This window comes from Aulonocara stuartgranti, assembly GCF_965226115.1.
Source record: "Aulonocara stuartgranti genome assembly, chromosome: 3".
In the NCBI taxonomy this organism is placed as follows: Eukaryota; Metazoa; Chordata; class Actinopteri; order Cichliformes; family Cichlidae; genus Aulonocara; species Aulonocara stuartgranti.
Genome location: NC_138941.1, coordinates 35,656,883 through 35,670,602, shown reverse-complemented (window position 1 = coordinate 35,670,602; position 13,720 = coordinate 35,656,883). Strand labels below are relative to the sequence as shown.

The 13,720-nt window shown below is 37.5% G+C and overlaps 2 protein-coding genes and 1 long non-coding RNA gene across 3 annotated transcripts; all 3 read right to left on the bottom strand.

Annotated features, from left to right (window-relative positions):
- Nucleotides 1-1,004: 1,004 nt before the first annotated feature.
- Nucleotides 1,005-3,856, bottom strand: LOC309703924 (uncharacterized protein). Its single transcript, XM_082528834.1, has 7 exons — nt 3,452-3,856; nt 3,299-3,357; nt 3,046-3,194; nt 2,622-2,962; nt 1,991-2,052; nt 1,760-1,905; nt 1,005-1,659 (listed from the first exon to the last, which is right to left on the bottom strand). Exons 1-7 carry the CDS (start codon nt 3,755-3,757, stop codon nt 1,574-1,576), a joined length of 1,149 nt encoding a protein of 382 aa, XP_082384960.1. The 5' UTR covers nt 3,758-3,856; the 3' UTR covers nt 1,005-1,573.
- A 3,791-nt stretch (nt 3,857-7,647) lies between these two features.
- LOC309693186 lies at nt 7,648-8,596 on the bottom strand. Its single transcript, XR_014272591.1, has 3 exons — nt 8,116-8,596; nt 7,958-8,022; nt 7,648-7,834 (listed from the first exon to the last, which is right to left on the bottom strand). It is a non-coding gene; the product is annotated as an uncharacterized lncRNA (long non-coding RNA).
- Nucleotides 8,597-9,452: 856 nt separating this feature from the next.
- Nucleotides 9,453-12,992, bottom strand: LOC309703049 (uncharacterized protein; the record flags this gene model as incomplete). The annotated part of the gene is made up of 3 exons (XM_082527753.1): nt 9,453-10,343; nt 10,427-10,475; nt 12,980-12,992. 3 exons carry the CDS (start codon nt 12,990-12,992, stop codon nt 9,539-9,541), a joined length of 867 nt encoding a protein of 288 aa, XP_082383879.1. The 3' UTR covers nt 9,453-9,538.
- Nucleotides 12,993-13,720: the final 728 nt, after the last annotated feature.

Sequence of the window (13,720 nt, the reverse complement as noted above, 5' to 3'; positions counted from 1 at the left end):
GCTTAAATTACTTACTTTCATTTACAGTCAATAGTTAAGCAACTATACACAAGAGATTTGTATCCATACATTCATTTCATTTCTGTTTCTCATGTATGGATGGCTGTTTGTATATGTTTGTGACAGTGTATAATTTTGCATCCTTGTATGCACAGGTACATATTTTTGTATATATGTGTGTGTTTTCTGTTTTTCCATCCTTGTTGCATGTCCTTGTCCCGTGCTGTTGTTGCTTTGTAGAAAATAAAAAATTTAAAAAGGATGCAAAATTATGTGCAATTTCAGTATTTGAGTGTGGAGATATTGTGTGTTGTAAAAAAAAAAAGAAGCAGCAAGGTCAGGTTAGAAGGTTTTCATAATGCTATTGTCATCAGTTCGGCTGGAGCCTATCTCCACCGAAATGGAGTACACTGTGGACAGATAGGCACATAAACCTGAATTTAGATTAGATTAGAATTAAACTAGCATTTGTGCGAGGAAGCTGCAGTACCATCACATCACACCAGTAGATGAAAATTCAGCTGTGTTTGTTTGGTGTAATTTGATCCAAATTCAGCCCAAGATCAATGTCTCTTTTGAACATGTATAGGTCTAATACAGCTCTCAAAATATCATGTCACTTACCTCACTGAACTCATTAAAAATGCTGAAAAATGTTGGTTGAAAAATAAAATATGTAGAGGTCGTTTTTTAGACTGAGGTCCATATTCTTTCACCAAAAAAATACTTCTAATTCAATGTGTAAACCTAAAATTAAAAGAGAATTATTAGAATTAGATTTAGTTTTACTTGTATCAAAAATCTATGAAGGGGTCTTAAGAGTGCTATGATAGTATTTCCTAATCAATTTTTTGAAAAGAAAAATTAGAGTAGTTGATTAGAGTAGTATATTTAAAAATCAAGATAGGCAGGGTTTGTTCAATGTCTTTAATTGAAGCTTCTTTAGTTTATCATGATAGACTTGTGAAGAACCTGCTTCAGAAAGAAAAAGGTGATATTAATATTATATTTTTTTATAGGGACAGTTCTTTAAATAATTTTAAATGTGTGTATCAGGATCACTTAGAATTTTTACCATAATTATCCAATACAATACAAACAGAATACATACAATAATAGAATACAATATATACAAGAAATATATTTAAATATTGACTGGTAAAGGTGACCAAAGAGGACATTCTCACACATCTTATATTTCATGAATGCCAGGTGAGGTGATGATTTCCTGATTATCACTTTCATTTTTTTTCACTCTCAGAGTCAGAAGCTGAGGAGATGCTTCATGGATTAAAACTTGATCTCATTGATATTAATAACTTACAGTATGACTTTATCACAGGACTTACATTATAAATTGACAACCAATGACACCTTTGTTGGAAATTATGTTAAAGTTTATATTGATAGATAACATAAAGGTTAATTTCAGTTTTAGCTACTTCTAAATCATGGTATGATTGCTCTTCATCAGAAGCTCCTCGTGGATTTTCAGTTGGAACAAAGTCCTTTTTCATACCCAGTCACAGGAGACATTTCCTCAAGTTATTTCACAAGAGCATCAGCGCAGATGTTATTGCTGGCCTGACAGGAGCCATGACAGCAGCACCATACAGGAAGCAGTGAGGAGACTGATCTTGTGGCTCACTCCATGTGACACTTTTGTAAATGTTGAGAAAAAGAAAAAAAGGCATTTCTTTCAGAAACTGTTCTGTAATATAGTAATATGTTTGACATGATTGAATTAAATATATCTTACATATGCCGTCCACAAGAATAGAACTGATATCAATGTCGAAGGGTGTTATCTTGGCTGCATCAATCAAAACTTGTGCAATCTCTTTTGCATTAGGGACCAGTGACATTGCAAATCCAATGTCCATGTTATTGATAATGGATCCCTTACTGTGAAAGGAAAAACCGAAAACTTAGTTTTGTTTCCTTTATTTACTTGAAATATTTGTAAAATTATATACCATAAACAATTTACCTGAATGCAGTCACATTGATGGAGCGGAATGAAGGAAATCTGGCCAGGTAGAAAGGTTTAAGCTGCAGAAAAATGAGTAAACACACTGTAAGTATGTATGCTTTGCTTTTTGGGATTGTGCTTCTTTACTACAATGTCAATTGGGACATATTATTAGGACTATGTAATATCATAGTGCAACATATATACATAATAGTGTTTGGGGGGTTCTGGTCACCCAGCTACCCATTTCTTGAATGGCTAGCATAATACAGGTTACAGGTCACCTTTATGTTTTATCTTTTTTCTTTAAACACTTGCAAAAGCATGGCAATGAGTTGGAAAAAAATAGAAACACAGTATTTACTGTGGAATTTTAGTTCAGTTTATATCATGGTGGAAATGTTTTTGATATATAGTTTATTGCATATAGTGTATATCATTTTTGTTTATCTCAATTTGTATAATCTTATAAACAATGGAGAAATTGTTGACTTTAGGAGGGGATTCATAAATGTATGGATAGAAAAGATGGCCATACATTTTTTTTAATGGTATCAAAATACTGTTATATGACAATATAAGTATATACTCTGCAATTATTCACAATACATACACTTAAGTATTATTTAACTACTAGAAGAAAACTTACTGCTGTCTCTATCAGTGAAGCTCGTTCTTTAAAAGCTGTGGATGATGATGTCAGCAAGTCAGTTATAAATATCCCATTAACAGATCTGAATTGCACTGCCTTTTTTTGTACTGGCTCAGCAGTTGTAGTTGTTACAGCTTTAGTGGTTGTGGGAGTTGCTGTAGTTGCAGTTGCTGCAGTTGTAGTTGCTGCAGTTGTAGTGGTTGTAGGAGTCGCTGTAGTTGTAGTTGTTGCAGTCAAAGTGGTTGTAGGAGTCGCTGTAGTTGTAGTTGTTGCAGTCAAAGTGGTTGTAGGAGTCGCTGTAGTTGTAGTTGTTGCAGTCAAAGTGGTTGTAGGAGTCGCTGTAGTTAAGGAAGTGTTGCTTGAACAAACAGTTCTGAGATATTATGAATTTTAAAATATGAGAATATCAAATATTGCTTACCTGGGTCACTGACAATAACAGACTCTTTGCTAATGTTGAAGGTCGTTATGTTTGAAACTGCATTGATCAAAACATTTTCAATCTCAGTGTTATTAGGCACTGATATAGATGCAAAGTCAATATTAACGTCACTGATGATGGATCCATTTCTGCAAAATAGAAAACATTGTTTACTTGCATTCAGTTATCGCAAATATTTATAACTATCATAAAACATTTGGTATATTGCATCAGTATGTAAAAAATAAATTGCCTGAATCTGATCACTCTCATTGAGCGGAATGAAGGAAATGTCTTGTAGAAAGGTTCGAGCTGCAGAAACACACACAATCACTGATCTTTGAGGGTGTATGCATAAGTGAGTGTAAACATTTAAATATTGCTTGACTTCAACAGCAAAACTTACTGTTAACACTGTCTGTCTGGCTCTTTCTGTAAATGCTGAAGATGATGAGTTCTCTAAGTCAGGTGGAAATGTTGCTCCAACATCTCTGAACTGCAACTGCTTTGTTGTAACAGCCTCAATAGTTGTAGTTCTTACAGTTGTAGTGGTTGTAGGAGTAACTGTGGATGCGTTTGTTGGGGTAGTGATGATTGGTGTTGTAGCATTCACAGGTGTAGTTGAAGCTGTTGTAGACACTGTAGTTGTATTTGTTCCTGGTGTGGTGTTTGTAAGATTTGCTATGGTTGCGTTTGTAGGGGTAGTCATCATTGGTGTTGTAGCATTCACAGGTGTAGTTGAAGCTGTTGTAGACACTGTACTTGTATTTGTTCCTGGTGTGGTGTTTGTAAGATTTGCTATGGTTGCATTTGTAGGGGTAGTCATCATTGGTGTTATAGCATTCACAGGTGTAGTTGAAGCTGTTGTAGACACTGTAGTTGTATTTGTTCCTGGTGTGGTGTTTGTAAGAGTTGCTATGGTTGCGTTTGTAGGGGTAGTCATCATTGGTGTTGTAGCATTCACAGGTGTAGTTGAAGCTGTTGTAGACACTGTAGTTGTATTTGTTCCTGGTGTGGTGTTTGTAAGATTTGCTGTGGTTGCGTTTGTAGGGGTAGTCATCATTGGTGTTGTAGCATTCACAGGTGTTGTTGAAGCTGTTGTAGACACTGTAGTTGTATTTGTTCCTGGTGTGGTGTTTGTAAGATTTGCTATGGTTGCGTTTGTAGGGGTAGTCATCATTGGTGTTGTAGCATTCACAGGTGTTGTTGAAGCTGTTGTAGACACTGTAGTTGTATTTGTTCCTGGTGTGGTGTTTGTAAGATTTGCTGTGGTTGCGTTTGTAGGGGTAGTCATCATTGGTGTTGTAGCATTCACAGGTGTTGTTGAAGCTGTTGTAGACACTGTACTTGTATTTGTTCCTGGTGTGGTGTTTGTAAGATTTGCTGTGGTTGCGTTTGTAGGGGTAGTCATCATTGGTGTTGTAGCATTCACAGGTGTTGTTGAAGCTGTTGTAGACACTGTAGTTGTATTTGTTCCTGGTGTGGTGTTTGTAAGATTTGCTGTGGTTGCGTTTGTAGGGGTAGTCATCATTGGTGTTATAGCATTCACAGGTGTAGTTGAAGCTGTTGTAGACACTGTAGTTGTATTTGTTCCTGGTGTGGTGTTTGTAAGATTTGCTATGGTTGCATTTGTAGGGGTAGTCATCATTGGTGTTGTAGCATTCACAGGTGTAGTTGAAGCTGTTGTAGACACTGTAGTTGTATTTGTTCCTGGTGTGGTGTTTGTAAGATTTGCTGTGGTTGCGTTTGTAGGGGTAGTCATCATTGGTGTTGTAGCATTCACAGGTGTTGTTGAAGCTGTTGTAGACACTGTAGTTGTATTTGTTCCTGGTGTGGTGTTTGTAAGATTTGCTATGGTTGCGTTTGTAGGGGTAGTCATCATTGGCGTTGTAGCATTCACAGGTGTTGTTGAAGCTGTTGTAGACACTGTAGTTGTATTTGTTCCTGGTGTGGTGTTTGTAAGATTTGCTGTGGTTGCGTTTGTAGGGGTAGTCATCATTGGTGTTATAGCATTCACAGGTGTAGTTGAAGCTGTTGTAGACACTGTAGTTGTATTTGTTCCTGGTGTGGTGTTTGTAAGATTTGCTATGGTTGCATTTGTAGGGGTAGTCATCATTGGTGTTGTAGCATTCACAGGTGTAGTTGAAGCTGTTGTAGACACTGTAGTTGTATTTGTTCCTGGTGTGGTGTTTGTAAGATTTGCTGTGGTTGCGTTTGTAGGGGTAGTCATCATTGGTGTTGTAGCATTCACAGGTGTAGTTGAAGCTGTTGTAGACACTGTAGTTGTATTTGTTCCTGGTGTGGTGTTTGTAAGATTTGCTGTGGTTGCGTTTGTAAGGGTAGTCATCATTGGTGTTATAGCATTCACAGGTGTAGTTGAAGCTGTTGTAGACACTGTACTTGTATTTGTTCCTGGTGTGGTGTTTGTAAGATTTGCTATGGTTGCATTTGTAGGGGTAGTCATCATTGGTGTTGTAGCATTCACAGGTGTAGTTGAAGCTGTTGTAGACACTGTAGTTGTATTTGTTCCTGGTGTGGTGTTTGTAAGATTTGCTATGGTTGCGTTTGTAGGGGTAGTCATCATTGGTGTTGTAGCATTCACAGGTGTAGTTGAAGCTGTTGTAGACACTGTAGTTGTATTTGTTCCTGGTGTGGTGTTTGTAAGATTTGCTGTGGTTGCGTTTGTAGGGGTAGTCATCATTGGTGTTGTAGCATTCACAGGTGTAGTTGAAGCTGTTGTAGACACTGTAGTTGTATTTGTTCCTGGTGTGGTGTTTGTAAGAGTTGCTATGGTTGCGTTTGTAGGGGTAGTCATCATTGGTGTTGTAGTGCTCACAGTTGTAGGTAAAACCACTGTAAATGCCAAAAAAAATGAAAAGAGGTGTTGCTTGAACAAAACAGTTCTGAGATATTATGAATTAAAAAATATGATAATATTAAATAGTGCTTACCTGGGTCACTGACAATAACAGACTCTGTGCTAATGTTTAAGGTCGTTATGTTTGGAGCTGCATTGATCAAAACATTTTCAATCTCAGTGTTATTAGGCACTGATATAGATGCAAAGTCAATATCAACGTCACTGATGATGGATCCATTTCTGCAAAATAGAAAACATTGTTTACTTGCATTCAGTTATCGCAAATATTTATAACTATCATAAAATATTTGGTATATTGCATCAGTATGTAAAAAATAAATTGCCTGAATCTGATCACTCTCATTGAGCGGAATGAAGGAAATGTTGTCTTGTAGAAAGGTTCGAGCTGCAGAAACACACACAATCACTGATCTTTGAGTGTCTATGCATAAGTGAGTGCAAACATTTAAATATTGCTTGACTTCAACAGCAAAACTTACTGTTAACACTGTCTGTCTGGCTCTTTCTGTAAATGCTGAAGATGATGAGTTCTCTAAGTCAGGTGTAAATGTTGCTCCAACATCTCTGAACTGCAACTGCTTTGTTGTAACAGCCTCAACAATTGTAGTTGTTACAGTTGTAGTGGTTGTAGGAGAAACTGTGGTTGCGTTTGTTGGGGTAGTGATGATTGGTGTTGTAGCGTTCACAGGTGTACTTGAAGCTGTTGTAGACACTGTAGTTGTATTTGTTCCTGGTGTGGTGTTTGTAAGGTTTGCTGTGGTTGCGTTTGTAGGTGCAGTCATTGTTGTTGTAGTTGAAGCCACTGTAAATGCCAAGAAAAGGAAACAAAGTGTTGCTTTAACAAACAGTTCTGAGATAATATGAATTAAAATGTGATAATATTAAATAGCGCTTACCTGGGTCACTGACAACAACATTGGTAATGTTGAAGGCTGTTATGTTTGGAGCTGCATTGATCAGAACATTTTCAATGTCAGTGTTATTTGGCGCTGATGTAGATGCAAACTGAATGTAGATGTCAGTGATGATGGATCCATTTCTGCAAAATCAAGCCAAATATTGTTTTACTTGCATTAATTCTTTGTGTATTATGTATTATATGTAGTCATCAAACAAAAAATAAATTACCGGAATCCAGTCACTTCCATTGAGTTGTATGAAGAAAATGTTTTATTGTAGATCGGTTCAAGCTGCAGAAACACAAACAATCAAAGATATGTGAGTCCATATGCTAAAGTGAATGCATGCATTTAACCACTTTTTGACTTCAAGAGAGAAAACTTACTGTTGTCACTATCAGTGATGATCTATTTTTAAATGCTGGAGATGATGAGATCAGCAAGTCAGCTGTAAATGTCTCTCCAACCGATGCGAACCGCAACAGCTTTGTAAAAACTGGCTCAGCAGTTGCAGTTGTTACAGGTGTAGAAAACAAAGAGGAAGAAAAAAGCAGTTAAAAACAAAGTCATTTTTCATGATGCTCTCTTGTTTCTATACATTGGTAAATCTAATTTAAAGTACTCTTTCTGCTGTTTAGCACATTAAATAATTATGTTTATTTCATCATTCTCTGAGAATGATGAAATAAATAACTACACAGACTATATATCAAACTATATCAAATTGAATGTGATATATTAAATATGAATAGCTATATTGCTTTGTTTAAAAAAAAATCCTTTGGGAATCACATGCGTGATTTCTGTTTACTCACTGTTTATTTGGGTTGCTACGACAGATGCTGGACTGATACTGATGTTGAAAGTGTTGTTGGGGTTAGACACCGCTTCAACTAAGGTTTGTTGAACAGCTTCAGCTTCTGGGATTTGTGCAGGTGTTATTGTGTTGTTAAACACAACCTGCACTTCTGCTTCAGTATCAGATGCTCGTGTTCTGGTCCCAGCTTGTCTAAAGAAAAAGAAGAAGAAAACACTCAATTCTTAATGAAATATGTTAAATTAACATTAATTATTTGCAATTACTGTTAATAAGATTAGTGTTGTCATAAATGAACAAAAGTAAAAATCTTACCTGAATGCTATGACAATAACACGGCTGAAAAGCAAACCATATCGAGCTCTATAGATGACTTCATACTGTGTGGAGCAAAGAAGTAGAAATTAATTAATTAATTCAAATCAGCTGGAATCTTAACAACACTTCAAAATGAATCTCAGTATTTTACTCACCACTACTACCACTTCTGTCGCAAGTGCTATAAATTCTGGACTAGTTTTATCTTTGAGTTGAGGCACAAAGGGTTTAACCAAAACTGCTGCAAGAACAACAACTGGTGTACGAACTACCGCCACTGCTGCTGCTGTTGTTGTTGTTGTTGTTGTTGTTGTTGTTGTTGTTGTTGTTGTTGTTTTTTCTGTTGTTGCCACAGTTGAACCATTTGTTGTTACTGCTGCTGTTGAACCAGTTGTTGTTGCTGGTGTTGAACCATTTGTTGTTGTTGCCGCAGATTGTGTTGTCGTTGCCGCAGTTGAAACAGTAGTTGTTAATCCAGGTGTTGTTATTGAAGCAGGTGTTGTTGTTGCTGGTGTTGAACCAGTTGTCGTTGAAACAGGTGTTGTTGTTGCCGCTGTTGAACCAGTTGTTGTTACTGTTGTTGAACCAGTTGTTGTTGCTGGTGTTGAACCAGTTGTTGTTGAAACAAGTGTTGTGTTTGTTGGAGTTGAACCAGTTGTTGTTGAACCAGGCGTTGTTGCCGCAGTTGAACCAGTTGTTGTTGCTGTTGTTGAACCAGTTGTTGTTGCTGCTGTTGAACCAGTTGTTTTTGAAACAGGCGTTGTTGTTGAAGCAGTTGAACCAGTTGTTGTTGAAACAGGCGATGTTGTTGCCGCAGTTGAACCAGTTGTTGTTACTGTTGTTGAACCATTTGTTGTTGTTGCCGCAGATTGTGTTGTCGTTTCCGCAGTTGAAACAGTAGTTGTTGATCCAGGTGTTGTTATTGAAGCAGGTGTTGTTGTTGCCGCAGTTGAACCAGTTGTTGTTACTGTTGTTGAACCAGTTGTTGTTGCTGGTGTTGAACCAGTTGTTGTTGAAACAAGTGTTGTGTTTTTTGGAGTTGAACCAGTTGTTGTTGATCCAGTTGTTGTTGTTGAACCAGGTGTTGTTGTTGCCGCTGTTGAACCAGTTGTTGTTGATCCAGGTGTTGTTGTTGAACCAGGTGTTGTTGCTGCTGCTGTTGAACCAGGTGTTGTTGTTGCCGCTGTTGACCCAGTTGTTGTTGCCGCAGATTCTGTTGGTGTTGCTGCAGTTGAACCAGTTGTTGTTGATCCAGGTGTTTTTGTTGAACCAGGTGTTGTTGTTGCTGCTGTTGAACCAGTTGTCGCTGAACCAGGTGTTTTTGTTGATACAGTTTCTGGTATTGTTGTTGATGCAGTTGAACCAGTTGTTGTTGTTGCCGCAGTTTCTGTTGTCGTTGCCGCAGTTGAACCAGTTGTTGTTGATCCAGGTGTTCTTGATGATCCGGTTTCTGGTGTTGTTGACGCAGTTGAACCAGTTGTTGTTACTATTGTTGAACCACTTGTTGTTGTTGCCACAGATTCTGTTGTCGTTTCCGCAGTTGAACCAGTTGTTGTTGATCCAGGTGTTGTTGTTGCATTAGGTGTTATTGTTGCTGCTGTTGAACCAGTTGTTGTTGCTGTTATTGATCCAGGTGTTGTTGTTGAACCAGGTGTTGTTGTTGCAGTTGAACCAGTTGTTGTTACTGTTGTTGAACCAGTTGTTGTTGTTGCCGCAGTTGAACCAGATGTTGTTACTGCCGCAGTTGAACCAGTTGTTGTTGCTGCTGTTGAAGCAGGTGTTGTTGAACCAGTTGTTGTTGCTGCAGCTTCTGTTGTTGTTGCTGCAGTTGAACCAGTTGTTGTTGCCGCAGTTTCTGTTGTTATTGATGCAGTTGAACCAGTTGTTGTAGACGCAGTTTCTGTTACTGTTGGGGCAGTTGAACCAGTTATTGTTGCCGCAGTTTCTGTTGTTGTTGCTGCAGTTGAACCAGTTGTCGTTGCCGCAGTTGAAGCAGGTGTTGTTGAACCAGTTGTTGTTGCTGCAGATTCTGTTGTTGTTGCCGCAGTTTCTGTTGTTGCTGCCGCAGTTGAACCAGTTGTTGTTGTTGCCGCAGTTGAAGCAGGTGTTGTTGAACCAGTTGTTGTTGTTGCTGCAGATTCTGTTGTTGTTGCCGCAGTTTCTGTTGTTGTTATTGCAGTTGAACCAGTTGTTGTTGCCGCAGTTTCTGTTGTTATTGATGCAGTTGAACCAGTTGTTGTAGCCGCAGTTTCTGTTGTTGTTGTTGTTGCCGCAGTTTCTGTTGTTGTTACTGCAGTTGAACCAGTTGTTGGAGCCGCAGTTTCTGTTGTCGTTGCCGTAGTTTCTGTTGTCGTTGCCATAGTTTCTGCTTTTGCAACAGCAACTGAGCATATGGACAATAACATTTCGTTTTTCCTCTTTCTGAGACCTGTATTATGATTTTTTGTAATGTATTCAGTTACTTACCCAAAATGGTTAACAAAACAGTCAAGCCTCGACCAGCACTCATTGTGGCCTGAAATATTTGACAATGTGCATATTTGTTATAAATTGCAAGTTGTTATTATTGATAAGTGTGTATTCATGGACTTGCTGTTTATTTTTCTCTTTCCAGGCACTTTGCCAATGCATGTTTGGGATCAGTGTCACGGTGAAAAATTAAACTGTTGCCAATCAGACACTTTCCAGATGGTATTGCGTGATTGATCAAAATCTGATAGTACTTTTCTGCATTCATAATTTCATAGGTTTTGACATGATCTCAAACACCATTCACCTGAAATGGACTCAGGTGGATAGGCATAAGTCAAATTGTCTTTGGCATTTTTAGAATATTAAAGAAAATGGAACAAATTTTATTTATTTATTTATTATTTGACAGTAACAAAGTCATTTATACTCCTAGATAAATCTGCCTACATAAGAAGTAGTTGTCTGTTACGCACTGCCTCCACTAACCCCTGCAACCCCCAAAAGTGGAAAATTGTGTACATGGATCTCCAAAAGTTGATTCTGTTCATCTGGACATAGCGTTTTGTGGGAGAAACGTTTCGTCACTCATCCAAGTGACTTCTTCAGTTTCAGCTGACTGCAGGTTTCCCCAATCTTATAAACAGTACATTTGCATAATGACTGACTTTTGGAGATTTACTGTCCTGGATGATTGAGAATGCATCAGGATGTGTACATGGATATTAAAGTGAGACTGGGCTGATGAAAATATGTGTTCTGGGACACAAAAAGAAGGTTGGAAAGTTTCTAATTCAGAAATTTGTGACCAGAAAACAAATCTATATTCTAAAAGTTGTGATATAACAGAAAACAAAGCAACTTCAGTTTATTAATTTAACTTGTTGTTAATTTAAATTGTTTTTTCTAATAATATTATATATTTTGTAGTATATACTATGTCATACAAACTGGAAATAATAATCATGCAATTTTTTTAAACTTTTACAAGGTACTATTTAGATCATTATTAGGAGCCAGTGAAGTAAATTTTTAAGGCTTGGTTTAAGTTTAAAAACACTACCTGCAGTGAGCTTGTATGTAAAAAAAAAAAAAAAAAAAAAAACCCAAATCACAATAGAACTATTTTTCCATTATTATTTTAGGTTAAATGTAATAAATGAAAATAAATGACAATAACTAATGCACAATCAATTTCAAATCAAAATGCCTAGCACAAACTCATTACATATAGATCATAGACATAAAAATGTCCTTACCCCAGGGCTGTAATTCTTAGAATCCTTATTATGCCTCCCCTGTGCCTTTCTGATCTCGTCTGTTGCCAACCGTTTGTTCAGGTGTTATATATTTGCTTCACAAGTATGTGATGTGTACGCACAATTCTATTGAAACGTTTTGAACCAGCAGTTGAAGATGAAAAGATTAAAAAAAAAAAATTTTAACATTCCCGAACAGCATTAAGTCAGGTTCATGAGCCAGTCAGCAGCGTTGTTAGTCACCTTTCCACTGACGTGAACTAATCAGATGTCATAACATTATGTCTTTCACAGACTGACCTCTGATCCTTTGAATTAAAATATTTTGGCTCAATAATCCGAAAAGGCATAAAATATATAACAAGACTTCTGAGGTTAACCGTATATATTTCCACAAATCTTTAACAGAATGCTTCATTAAATTAAAGACAAGCAGACAAGCAGATGATATCTATCTTGTAACTTCATCTTTGGCTTTCACCTTGGAACAGTAGACAAGTATTTTCAAAATGCATTCAGTACACATTGCAATGTTATCTTTTTAAACAATCCACTGACTATCAATGTGAGATCTACTGGCCAAAAATGAAACCAGAAATGCACAAAATCCCTGTCTTTATGTTTGTCTGTTTCTCTTCATGTTCACCTCCTTGGGAGCTGAACATCTAAGTCTCTCAAACAGCTACATCTTATCCCTGGAAGGTTCCTATTCATATCAGACATGATGGCATCTTCATTATGTAGAGCTATAGGTATTTTATGCACCTAGAACACCCTATAAAAGCATCATACCATTTTCATTTGATGACAATAGTATCACATTTATATACACAAAACAGGATTTTTATATATATATATATATATATATATATATATATATATATATATATATATATATATTGGATATATTACAATGCAACACATTGCCTGGCATTCACCTTACTATAGACTAAAATGACAGTCTATAGTGTTTGCGTGGGTTCCCTCCGGGTACTCCGGCTTCCTCCCACCGTCCAAAGACATGCAGCTTGTGGGGATAGGTTAATTGGATAATCCAAATTGCCACTAGGTGTGAATGTGAGTGTGAATGGTTGTCTGTCCCTATGTGTTAGCCCTGCGACAGACTGGCGACCTGTCCAGGGTGTACCCCGCCTTTCGCCCTATGACAGCTGGGATAGGTTCCAGCGCCCCCCGCGACCCTGAAAAGGATAAGCGGAAGCGAATGGATGGATGGATGGATGGATGGATCTTGCTTTTCCCAGTTCTAGCTTCACTTGGTTCTGGTTAGTACCCCTGTTTTCCATCCCCTATTAGTTTGAACCCTCCTGTTACATTCTGATCTTTCTCGGTGTGTTTGTTACTCTGCTGTCAGTTCAGCTCAGGAAGTCATAGAATTCATCCTAGGCACCTTATTTAACATAATTGTTTAACATTTTGTTTATTTTTCATGTAGAGTGCTGTGTGGCAGGCAGAAGGGAGGTGGACCCAAAATGCAGGACTCTTGGAGACAGGACTTAAACTCAAAACACAGATTTATTGCTGGAAATCACCCTACATAAGAATGTATTTCACAAAAGAAAAACAAAACCTCAAACACGAAACTAGACTTGACTGTACTGGAGAAACAAAAACTAGAAAAAACAACCAGGACCATAACAAGACCACACAGCAAAATGAGAGCACAATACGATAAAGGGCAAAGGCAAACGCAGGGCTTAAATACACAGTGGAGTAAGCAGGGAATTGGAGACAGGAGGGAAACACAGCTGGGAGAAATTAGAGCTAACGAGACAAGGGAAACAAAACTAGACACACTGAAACGAGACAGGCTTTCAAAGTAAAACAGGAAACATGACAAGCACAGACTTGACACTGAACTAAACCTGCACTAAACACAAGGGCACAAGAACAAAACCTAACTCTACCTAACTAAACTCTTAACCAGAATTGAACTGAAACATAAAATAGTAGTAATCAAAACAGCACAACTAGAGAATCAGAGCATAAATCATATAGAATAATATCAAAATAT

Bases quoted from the DNA above. Each gene is read 5' to 3' on its own strand.
- LOC309703924 (XM_082528834.1), bottom strand. From the start codon at position 3,757: ATGATGACTACCCCTACAAACGCAACCATAGCAAATCTTACAAACACC. The intron at 3,195-3,298 runs GCAATTTATTTT...TCTATTTTGCAG, and splicing joins ATGAGAGTGATCAGATTCAG to AAATGGATCCATCATCAGTG. The intron at 1,906-1,990 runs GTAAATTGTTTA...TTCCTTTCACAG, and splicing joins ATCAATGTGACTGCATTCAG to TAAGGGATCCATTATCAATA.